This window comes from Hyaena hyaena, unplaced genomic scaffold (genome assembly GCF_003009895.1).
Source record: "Hyaena hyaena isolate Hyena2069 unplaced genomic scaffold, ASM300989v1 scaffold_9, whole genome shotgun sequence".
NCBI classification, from domain to species: domain Eukaryota; kingdom Metazoa; phylum Chordata; class Mammalia; order Carnivora; family Hyaenidae; genus Hyaena; species Hyaena hyaena.
The window spans coordinates 7192535-7203730 of NW_024080641.1; the positions used below are offsets into that span (position 1 = coordinate 7192535).

At 56.9% G+C, this 11196-nt stretch overlaps 1 protein-coding gene across 3 annotated transcripts in view; it reads left to right on the forward strand.

The window, feature by feature from the left end:
* Positions 1 to 10387, forward strand: part of COQ8B (coenzyme Q8B) — a 22254-nt gene extending 11867 nt beyond the window's left edge. For 2 of the 3 annotated variants that reach the window (XM_039246066.1, XM_039246057.1), the window contains exons 8-15: positions 687 to 827; positions 922 to 1003; positions 1711 to 1804; positions 3655 to 3796; positions 3928 to 4035; positions 6427 to 6492; positions 9098 to 9184; positions 9577 to 10387. In XM_039246066.1, the coding sequence (XP_039101997.1) occupies positions 687 to 827; positions 922 to 1003; positions 1711 to 1804; positions 3655 to 3796; positions 3928 to 4035; positions 6427 to 6492; positions 9098 to 9184; positions 9577 to 9858 (1002 nt within the window). In that variant the 3' untranslated portion in view covers positions 9859 to 10387. Of the gene's footprint in view, positions 1 to 686; positions 828 to 921; positions 1004 to 1710; positions 1805 to 3654; positions 3797 to 3927; positions 4036 to 6426; positions 6493 to 8396; positions 8724 to 9097; positions 9185 to 9576 lie in introns of those variants that run through there. The other variant, XM_039246074.1, reaches the window with a different exon arrangement.
* Positions 10388 to 11196: the final 809 nt, after the last annotated feature.

Below are 11196 nucleotides of genomic sequence, written 5' to 3' on the forward strand. Positions count from 1 at the left end.
TTGGGTTATGTTGAATATAGAGATCTACACATTTAAAAAATTATACCCCCAGGCACATCATTAGTACCTCATAGTGCTTTTTAAAAAGGTTTTGTGCTGGAGCGCCTGGGTGGCTCGGTTGGCCGTCCGACTTTGGCTTAGGTCATGATCTCACAGTTCACGGGTTTGAGCCCCACGTCAGGCTCTGTGCTGACAGCTAGCTCAGAGCCTGGAGCCTGTTTCAGATTCTGTGTCTCCCTCTCTCTCTGCCCGTCCCCTGCTCATGCTGTCTCTCTCTCTCTCAGAAACAAATAAAAAAATTAAAAAAAAAAAAAAAAAAAAACCCAGGCGCCCCTTAGTTCTTCTGTATCACATTAACTTTGAGTTGATGATACAATATAGGAGTATAACGAGGGATTATTATCAGCCTTGACTTTACATCATAGCAGTCCCCACAGTAGCCCACGTGGCCTCGGGAGTTCAGGTCCAGGCTGAGTCTCCCAGTTGGCCAGCACCTGGCTTGTCACCTTTGCCAAAAGACTTAGCCTCAGTCTCCTCATCCATAAAGTCGGGTAGTAGCCAGGAGCTTCGCCCAGAGCCGCCAGTGTGAGGCGAACATCGTTATTAACACATAAAGCGCTCACACAGAGTGAACTCTGCTGCCCACAACAGCGATGATGATTGTTTCTTTTGACCACGGTCCCCAGAGAGTTCTCGAAGAGGAGCTGGGCAGGGACTGGCAGGCCAAGGTGGCCTCTTTGGAGGAGGTGCCCTTTGCTGCTGCCTCGATTGGGCAGGTGCACCAGGGCATGCTGAGGGATGGGACAGAGGTGGCCGTGAAGATCCAGGTGAGGAGAGGGAGGGACGGGGGGGATGGGGGGGCACCCCACTGTCCCAGAGGAGTGACTCCCGCTCTCCGTCCCTCCCTGCTCCCGCTCGCAGTACCCAGGCGTTGCCCAGAGCATCCAGAGTGATATCCAGAACCTGCTGGCGGTGCTGAAGATGAGCGTGGCCCTGCCTGACGGTGAGGCCCCCTCCTTCCCTGGCCGCGGGAGGGACGCCCTGCAGGAGAAAGTGGGGCTGGATGGAGGGGGGAGGCCGGCTGGGGGCAGCAGCGTGTGAGTGCGGGCAAATGGCGTATGTCCACGCATTTGAGACAGAAGCGACAGGGCAGGGAGAGCCTGCAGGGTCCGAGTGTGTGAGAAATAGATGACCTTCGAGATTCTGACAGAGCCAGAGCCAGACACACAGGGACACAGGGTGCCCAAAGATGGACGGGAGGCCTGGAAAAGAGCCACAGAAGCAGGGAGGGAAGCAGGACCACGCGCGTGCATGTGTGTGTGTGTGTGTGTGTGAGAGAGAGAGAGAGAGAGAGAGAGAGACCTGGAAACCGAGAGAGAGAGGCCTGGAAACAAGATTTCAGGGCTGTGAGAACAGTGTGAGAGGCTGTGAAAAGGAGAGTAGGTGGCGTGTGTGACCACGAGGGCCCCCCTCGGGGCTGATACCCCAGCCTGAGGGAGGGACCCCAGGAGTGACTTCCGGAGAGGCCCGCGGGAAGGCCAGACAGCAGGTATGCAGACAGACGACGTGGTAAAATGGGGCAGAAGGTATGAGGGACTTGGAGAGACAGACGGACAGTGAGAGAAAACGTCCCTGAGTGGGAGCCTGGGGGGTGGCTGTCATGGTGGGGACAGGCCATGGCCTGCCCTGGCTGACACGGCTACCCTGCAGGCCTGTTTGCTGAGCAAAGCCTGCAGGCCTTGCAGCAGGAGCTGGCTTGGGAGTGCGACTACCGCCGTGAGGCGGCGTGTGCCCAGAACTTCAGGTGAGCTGAGCCCCCTGCAGAGCCCCCCCCCCCCCGCCCCCTGGGACCCCTTGCTTCCCTCCCAGGATGAGCGGGAAATGGATACCCCCACCCCGGGACAACCCCACCCCGGCCACTGGCAGCTGGAACCCTGGGGTGGGGCCTGCAGACTCTTTATTCTCTTCATTCGCTCATCCATCCCTCCATCACCCCTGCCTTGATTTATCCCCTGTGCCCTCCGCGAGCTCAGGCACGCCACTTCCTCTCTCTGTCACTTTTCTCATCTGTCAAATGGGACCATGTGGGCCATAACCACATGGAGTCTGGTGAGGGAGAAGGACTTGTCATCAGGCACTTAGGCCGCGAGATACCGTCATTCCGCTGGACAAAGAATAAGCGGTCTGACAGCAACATGAGCGAGAAAGGACAGGGCTCCAGGACAGCCCCTATATACCGTGGGCAGGAGGAGAAATTGAGATAAGTGTTCAGTTTGGCATCCTCCAGGCTCAGTATTCCCATACAACCCCATAATGCCCCTCCTTGCTAAATAAATGCTCCAGGGACACTTGGGCTGGTGTAGGCCATCAACCCTTTTCCAGGATGCTCAGAGCAGCAGTAGCCCCAAACTGGACACAGCCCAAATCTATCAAGTTCATCCAGCAGGGTAGATAAATAAATTATGGTATAATCCATCAGCTGAATATCCCACAGCAGCGGAAATCAATGAACCAGCAGGGAGCCATGTGGTTGTATCTTAGAAGCATCGTGATGTGCAGCAGTTAAAATACATTTGGTGAAACCCTCCACAGCATGGCCCACGGGTTTATCAAGCCAAGGTCTGCAGATACAGAGCGAGAGAAGGGGCAGTAGAAGGCAGTGGGCAGGGGCGTGGGCCCTGGACTCAGGTGTGGGATTCAGTCCCAGATCAGCCCTTAACAGCCCGGGTGGCCGGAATCTGCACACTTGGGAGAGCACCCTCCTCATAGGGGAGCGAAGGAAACAGGGGATGGTGCTTTAATCAGCCCAGGAGGAGCAATTCAAACAGGAGAAATTTTAGAAGCAAGGAAAAAATACAAGCCTCAAAACAGGGCTGGGCGAGAGTGCTCCTCCGTGAGATCTGGAAGCCCCCTTCCCAGTGCCCTTAGAATAAAACCCACATCATTCCCCTGGCCTTTCTGATCTCCCTGCCCCCCTGAACCCCGTCCCCCACAGCCCCCTCCAAAGGTCCCAACCACAAGTCTTGCTCGTAATCTTTGCCTCCCAAATCTTCCACCGACACACTTATCTCAGCCGATTATCAGCCTGTTTGTATATTTGTTAGAATGTGGTCTCTGGTGTCTAGGGGGCAGGCCCCGAGCTCATCCACCGCTCTGTCACCCAGCCTCGTCCACCACAGGGACACATACCAAGAAGGAGTCAGAGTATTAACCCGCATTCAGAGTAATGACCCCAAGGACTTGCCAATGAGTATCGCCGTGGACTTGGGGATTTGTATATCAGCGACTCTTTTTTGCATTGGTTAGTTAATAAATTGATGAAGAAGTAATGCTCTTCGAGCTTAGTGCCTTGAGCTCATCCTGGGGCAACCGGAAATGTAGGGACTCCAGCAGCACTTAGCTTAGGGGTAGACACAGAGTAGGCACTGGGGAGGTATGTGGTGAATGAGCGAATGAATGAAATGTCTTGAGTGAACGTCGGCTTGGCCAGGTATTGGCCATCACTCAGGACAGACAGGCAAGAGGGGGGCAGGAGGGAAGGCAAGACATAGGCCGTTCATGGAGCAAGTCTCGGAGAAGGAGGAGGAGGCCTCGAGCTGGGCCACAGGGGCCTGAAGGATGAAGTCCCGTCCCTTCCCCTCTCTTCTGCCCCAGGCACTTGTTGGCAGATGACCCCTTCTTCCGAGTGCCAGCTGTGATTGAGGAGCTGTGCACAACGCGGGTGCTGGGCATGGAACTGGCTGGAGGGGTCCCCCTGGACCAGTGCCAGGGCCTAAGCCAGGACATCCGGAACCAGGTATGTGGTCTTCAGGGACAGTAGGGAGGGCACTGCCCCGGGGCAGGGCTGGCTAGGCCCGTGGTCCCTCTCCGTGGCAGAAAGAGCGGGACTGGTGACTCTGAGGTGTCTGTGACTCCTCCCCACTGCAGATCTGCTTCCAGCTCCTGAGACTGTGTCTGCGGGAGCTGTTTGAGTTCCGATTCATGCAGACGGACCCCAACTGGGCCAACTTCCTGTATGATGCCTCCAGCCACCAGGTTGGTTCCCTATGATGTGGCTCAAGGTCCGTTAGCTGCTGTAACACATAGCTCCCGATCATTTCAGTCGCTCAACACAATAGTAGTTATTAGCCACACAGCAGGCTGGAGCGGCCCTCCTCTGCCTGGTGATTCAGGGCTCCAGGGACCTTCCCCTCTGTGACTGTGTCATGCCCTTGGGCCTTGCAATGCTCTCCTTCCAGTGAAAGGGGAAAGAGAAGAGGGTAGCACCCTCCCTCACTGCCTTGGCCAGAAGTGACACATCATTCCTGGTCCCATTCCATTGATAAGAACCGGTCATAACAGCCTGTCTAGGTCCAAGGGCTGCTGGGAAACGGAATCTCCGCCAGACCGTGGTGCCCTAGTGGCACAGCTTTCGGAAGGTAGTTCATCATCACTGCCACACTTGTCATTCATTTGGAACAACACACCGAGCACCTGCTGCCTCTTGACGGTGATCCCAAGACAACCTTGACCCTTGCCCTTCTCAGAGTTCCCAGAGCAGTGGAGGGACCCGTGACCAGACAATGATGACCAAGTAGTCAGGACCATGATGGGGAAGCACAGTGGGCTGTGGGAAGCCAGGGAAAGTGGGCTGACTCAGCACGAGGTAGGCCAGGTCGAGGAAGGCTTCTCAAAGGCAGTGCCACTCTAGCCGAAACCAGAAAGATGAGAAGGGGACGGCCACCTGAAGAGCAGGGAAGAGCATTCCTGCCAGAGGACACAGGGTGGCCAAAGGCCTGGGGTGAGGGTTTGGACTGAAAGACTCAGCGTGGCTGGCTGCCAAATGGCTCACCAAAGTGAGCCGTCCCCGAAGGGATCTTTCTAAATCAAATCTGGCCAAGCTGTCCCTTCTGCGGCTTGCCAGCCGCCTCAGGATCAAGTCTGAGCCCTCTGCTGAGTGCCATGTGGCCCCACTGAGTCTCCAGCCTCAGTCCCTTGCCACCTCCTCCCCCCTAAATGCACAGATATCCTGTATTCCTCCTAGGCTCAAACTGCTTGGAAATATTTTTCTAACTCTGGGTAAGGGGGTGTGACAGGAGTCCTGACTTCAGTTTATTGGGTTTCAACGTCTTTATTTTTTTGAGAGCGAGAGAGGAGAGAGAACAAGTGGGGGAGGGGCAGGGGGTAAGAGAAAATTGCAAGCAGGCTCCATGCCCAGCTTAGAGCCCAACATAGAGTTCAGCCCCACAACCGTGAGATCATGACCTGAGCTGAAACCAAGAATTGGATGCTTCACCAACTGAGCCACCCAGGTGCCCCTAACAGCACTTTTTGTTTTAAAGCCATAGAATAGAAAATATGAGTGTGTCGCAGCTGAGAGGGATCCATATTATTTCAGGATGGTTTTGTCTTACCTTATATTTGTGTATTCACAGGCACTGGTGTCCAGTATAATCGGTATTTCTTACTGTGGGTTGTGAACAATAGTGTGAACTCCACTGCCCTAGAGAAACTCTTACACATGTGTCCACAGGGCACTGTGTTTAATAGCAAAACCCAGAAACAACCATGGTGTCCATCAGCCAGATAAATGCATTGTGGTAAAGTCACACAACGAAGTCCTTACACAGTAGTGAAAAAAATGAACGAGCTCGAGTTGCACATAGCAACGGGGATAAATTGCAAAACCATGTTGGGCACAAAGAATAAGCTGCAGGATATCTATCATGAATACCCTTTATATGAAGTTTTTAAAAAGTGTTTATTTTGAGAGAAAGAGAGAGAGCGAGAAAGGGAGAGGTCGGGGGGTGGGGGTGTATGTGCAGAGAATCCCAAGCAGGCTCTGTGCTGCTAGCACAGAGCCGGACATAAGGCTCGAACTCACAAACTGTGAGATCACGACCTGAGCCAAAACCAAGAGTTGGAGGCTCAACCAACTGAGCCACCCATATGAAGTTCTGAAACACGTAAAGCAGTACTATTTATTGTTCACAGGTGCACACATATGTAGAGAATGTAGAAGTTCATACGTGGGAATTTTAGGAAATAATAATTTGGTAATAATAATTTCAGGAAAGGGGTGACCCTGGAGGAGAGATGGGGACAGGACAGGCTGGGGTCCATGGGAGGCATTTAATATTTTAAACTGGGTGCTGGGATTTGTGGGTGTTCTTTTTACTTCTCCACATATTTATTCTTCAGATTTCTTTCTATGCCTAAAACCTATTATTATAAAAATAAGTAGGACCAGAAATATAAAAGCCAGGCCCCTTCAGTTTTCACACGGAGGTGGATGGGAAGCGTGGACCAGGCCGAACTCTGACAGGAGGGCAGGGTGTGGGAATGGACCCCGGCTCCCCCCCGCCCCGCTCCCCGCCCCCAGCCACCATAGACAGTGGGGGTGGGGAGTGGACACCCAGCATCCCTTTCACCATCTCTCATCCCCAGGTGACCCTGCTGGACTTTGGTGCAAGCCGGGAATTTGGGACTGAATTCACAGACCATTACATCGAGGTGAGCCCCCCACCAACTCTGGGGTCTTTGAGGGGCCAGCCTCAAGCCCACTACTGAGGTGAGGGGGTGAAAAGGAGCACTATCGCGGCTGGAGTTAAGGAGTCATAAGTAAGGGTAACAGTTAACAAACGCCCGAGCCCTTAATGTGGCGTCAGGCCCTGCTTGAGGTGCTATATCCGTGTGACCGCTCACCTAAACCGTAGAGCGAATGTATGGACTCAGGACCGTGATTAGTCTCACTTTACAGAGGAAGTTACTGGAGCTCAGAGAAGTTGGGGATTCAGCTTCAGGGAGCCTAAGTCCAGAGCCCGTGCTCCCAAAGCCTGACCAGCCCCTTTCTAAGAGGCTCACAGTGGCCGCCCTGCCACCTCCCACACCCCAGGCTGTCCCAGGCCTTGCTGTTCAGCCTTACACTCAAACACCTCCCCTGCAGGCTGCTTGGTGGGCGGGAGGGGGGGGGGGCACGCAGCTCTCCTCAGGAAGCGCTTCCTCACTTCTGTGCCCCTCCCTCCCACCCACCTATTCCTGGCATCTCATTAAGTAGTTGAGATTAGCCATTTGACCTGCGTCTTCTACTCATTTACTCATCAATCCAAATATTCTCTGACAGTCCCCCTGTGCCCAGCCCTCTTCCGGGCCATGCCGGGGACAACAGCCACCCATCCAACCCCGGGCCCACCTTCACGGAGCTCACACACCAGGAGGGTGACTGACAGGACCCAGCGGGGTGGGGGCTGGAATGGGGAAGCACAGGAGACTGTAGAACCCCAGAGGGGGAGGCTGGGCCAGCCTAAGGGGTCAGGGGGAGCTTCCTGGAGGAGGAGGCCTCAGAGTGGAGACCTGAGGGATGAGGAGACCAGTCAGGAAGAGGCAAGGAGGGCATTCCAGACTGACGAGGCCAACAGGAGAGAAGGGATATTCCCGTTAGAGCAGCGCTTCTCAAACTTCTGTGTATAGGAGACCCCACGGCCCCCACGCCCGGCATGATCCTATTAAACGCACGTCGTGGTCTGGAGTCGGGCACAAGGTGCTGCATTTCTAGCCCACGCCCAGGTGATGACACACGTACAGGACCACACTGTGAATAGGAAGTCCTAGAGGACCAAAAGCAAGTTCATTTCTGACTGGGCCAGCAGGTTGGGGCAGAGGAGGGGCCGGCTGAGCTGGAGCCAAATCTCTCTGAGTGTGAAAAGCCATGCTTTGCAGCTTGAACTTTATCCAGGTGCCGTGGGGACCCACGGAAGGGAACTGAGCCGGGGAGCACAGAGAATCAGAAAAGTCCCTCAGAATAAGGCGTCGCCTGGGGGACTGGCGGCTGGGAGCCCGGGACGGGGAAGAGAGGACAAGGCCTAGGGCTCTGGCTTGGGGACTAGGGGATGATGGGGCCGCTGGTGACGTAGGGACACCCCCCCCCCCTACCGCCAGGCCCCTTGGGCCCTCTCTCAAGGCCCCTCGAGGCACAAAGCTGAGACTTCTCTCTCTCTCTGTAGTTGGGACATCTTGTGCGTCCCCCCATGCTCCCCCAGGCCTACCTGGCAAGGCTCTCCTCCAGTCTCCCCAGCCTTTTCCAGTCTAAAAAAGCCCTGTCACACCGGTCCCCGAGGACCACAGGCCTGACAGATGGCCAGACAGGCTCGGGCAGGGGGGCCTGAGACGGACTAGAACCGCCGCGTTTAATCCCGTATTCCCGTTCCTCCCGAGAAAGTGGTTCGGGTTTCCACGCCGTGCCTTGCTGTTCCCCCACTCAGCCTGTTTCCTTTTCTGTGAAGTGGGGATCTTCACATGCACCCCTACAGGCAGCTCATCCTGCAGGCAGGCTCAGTGCTAAGTACTCCACAGATCCCACCTCCTCTCTCCCTACAACCACCGGCGAGGAAGATACTTCCATCATCCCCACTTCACAGATGAGAAAGCGGAGGCCCCAGAGCAAAGCGACTTGCCCAGAGTCTCTTGTCCAGCAAGTGGCAGAGCTGAGAAGGAGCCCGAGCAGGCTGGCTCTCGATTCTGTCTGCCCGCGCCCTCAACTCCTGCTCTCCCCACGTGCACTCACGGCCGGAGAGGCGCCCAGCTCCGCGCACTACCTTGCAGAACAAAGGTTCACCGAGGGCCTCCTGAATGCCAGACCTGGTGCCACGTGGGACTAGGCACAACCAGAATCCCTGCTCTCTTGGGGCCCCAAGCCCCTGTAGGAGACAGACAACCAGGCAATGACGGAGATGGCCGCGCGGCAACCTCAGGTGCAGTTCTGGGTCATGGTCACGTCCTTGTCCAGTTGAGTGTGTGGACCCAGGAATAGCACTTGACATTTATTTCCCTCTGGGTGTTTCACTGTGGTAGTTTCCAGGTGGGTGCTATGTTCCAGGCCAGGTGGGTAGAACCGCTGACCGCCCCCACCCCCAGGCTCTGGAACAGTCTTGAAGGATATATAGACAGGGTAAAGGCGAGGAGGGAATGGCTTCTAGGGGAGAGGGCTTAAGTGGACGAGAATGCAGGTGGGTACAGGGAGGGCCAGGCTTCCAGCTGGTTCATCTCCACAGTTTTCAAGACCCCTCCATGAACCCCACTCCCTTGACCTCTGACCTTCTGACGAATGCCCATTTCCCAGGTGGTGATGGCAGCAGCCAATGGAGACAGAGACCGGGTCCTGCAGAAATCCCGGGACCTCAAATTCCTCACAGGCTTTGAAACCAAGGTTGGGAAGCACTTGGGGGGATGGGTAGGGAGCTGCTTATCTGTACTGGGGGGCTCTGGGGAGGAGTGGGGGTAATGAGGGCTACTTGGCTACACAGAAACCCTGGGGAAATGGGCCTCATTTATCTATTCTAGAAGGAGGGAGTGGGGGGCTGCTAGTGGGTTCTGGGGGTGGGGAGATGGAGGCTGTTTCTCTGTTCTAGAGGAACAGAGGCTTTGAGAGGAAGTAAAGGGCCATTTTGGAGAGGCCGGGGGGCTCTGGAAGGAGCGGCGGCTGCTTAGCCCTCCTCAGGGAGAAGGGGGCTTGTGTTTATAGTTGAGACTCTGAGGGAGATGGGTTAAGTGGGGGGCTGTATGCCACACTGCAGGTCTCTTGCTCTCCCCCGTCCATAGGCATTCTCGGATGCCCACGTGGAGGCGGTGATGATCCTGGGGGAGCCCTTCGCCACCCAGGGTCCCTACGACTTTGGGGCAGGTGACACTGCCCGCCGAGTGCAGGGCCTCATCCCCGTGCTGCTGCAGCACCGGCTTCGCCCACCACCTGAGGAGACCTACGCCCTGCACCGCAAGCTGGCAGGGGCTTTCCTGGCCTGCGCCCGCCTCCGTGCCCACATCGCCTGCCGGGACCTCTTCCAGGACACCTACCACCGCTACTGGGCCAGTCGCCAGGCCTAGCCTCTGCCTGCAGCCTCCTGACCAGAAGGGACATGGGGTCAGACCCTTTAGACGGCCTCCATCCCAGGATTCTGGCCCCAAAGCAGGCCATCGTCGGCTGTGATACCTTCTCCCATTCCCCTGCAGGTCTGGGGACCACCTGTCGGACTTCCCAGTCTTGCCTAGCTCCCTTCCTTGGGGCTGGGGGAACCTCTGGCTAGGGAACTCCCAACTTCACACCCCCATATCTTGATCTTCCCATGTGGGCGTCCGGGCACTTCTACTTCAGGGACTAACTTATTTTTGCCAACATTGAAGAGCCTCAGGCCCTCTGCACCCAGTCATGCAGATCCAGACTCATCTAGATGGGGAGCCCCACACCTCTGCCTCAGGTCTCCCACGGATCTGGCCAGTGAAAGGGGGGGCCAGTGGTTGTGGAGGCAGCCCTCACCTTTGCTGCCTTCACCCCTCCACCAGCTGCCTCCATCCTTTCTGTGTGTTGGGGAGGGGGTTTGAAACTTCAGTCGGAATAAAAGTGGCACTCCCCTTCCCGGCTCTTTTCTCTGTGCTGGGGGAAGGCGGGGGGGGGGGGGGGGGGGGGGGGGGGGGGGGGGGGGGGGGGGGGGGGGGGGGGAGGAGCTCTCAGCCTGCCTCCAGGTGCAGATGGCCAGCCCCCTCCCATCCTCTGGTCTGAAAGCCCAGCCCTGCCTGGGCCATCTGTTGCCGGGAACCTCCTTCTACCCTTTCCCTCTCACTCGCCCGCCGCCCCCCGCCCCACCCGCACGTGCTGACCACCTGCTCTAAAAGGCTGTGGCAGCTGAGAAGGCTTGCTCCCCCCCACCCCCAACCTCCCAGGCCCCTCGCTCCCTCCCCTCGGCTCCCAGCAACCTCGCCTTTGCTAATGGGCCGTAATGCCCCTGCCAGCTGCTTTGCCAAACCCACAGGATTGAGTGGGAGCGGGGGTGCAGTGGCGGCCAGGACCGCGCCCTGGTCCCAGCCCCGCGCCCCCGCCCCCAAAGCCGAAACGCTCGCGCACCAGGATGCCGGGGTCTGTTCATTCCCCCTCCCCTTCCTTGCAAAAAGTGCCTCGTCACCGCTTCTGCCCGCCCCCGCTGGGCTGGAAGAACCGTGGGGTTAGCTGGAAGATTTGGGTATGTGGGACGGCAAAGAGCTTCCCGAAGCAACTCTTTTACGGCCGTGGAACAGAAGGGGACCAGAGGTCAAGGGTCACGGAGGGGAAGAGAGCCCACGCTTGGATGGGCCTGGGGGGAAGGTCTCAGCGAGGCTCACATGCTGGCTCAGCCAGGGACTGGCCAATGGGCGTGGCGGGGCGGTGGCCGCACCGGAGAAGGCGGGGCC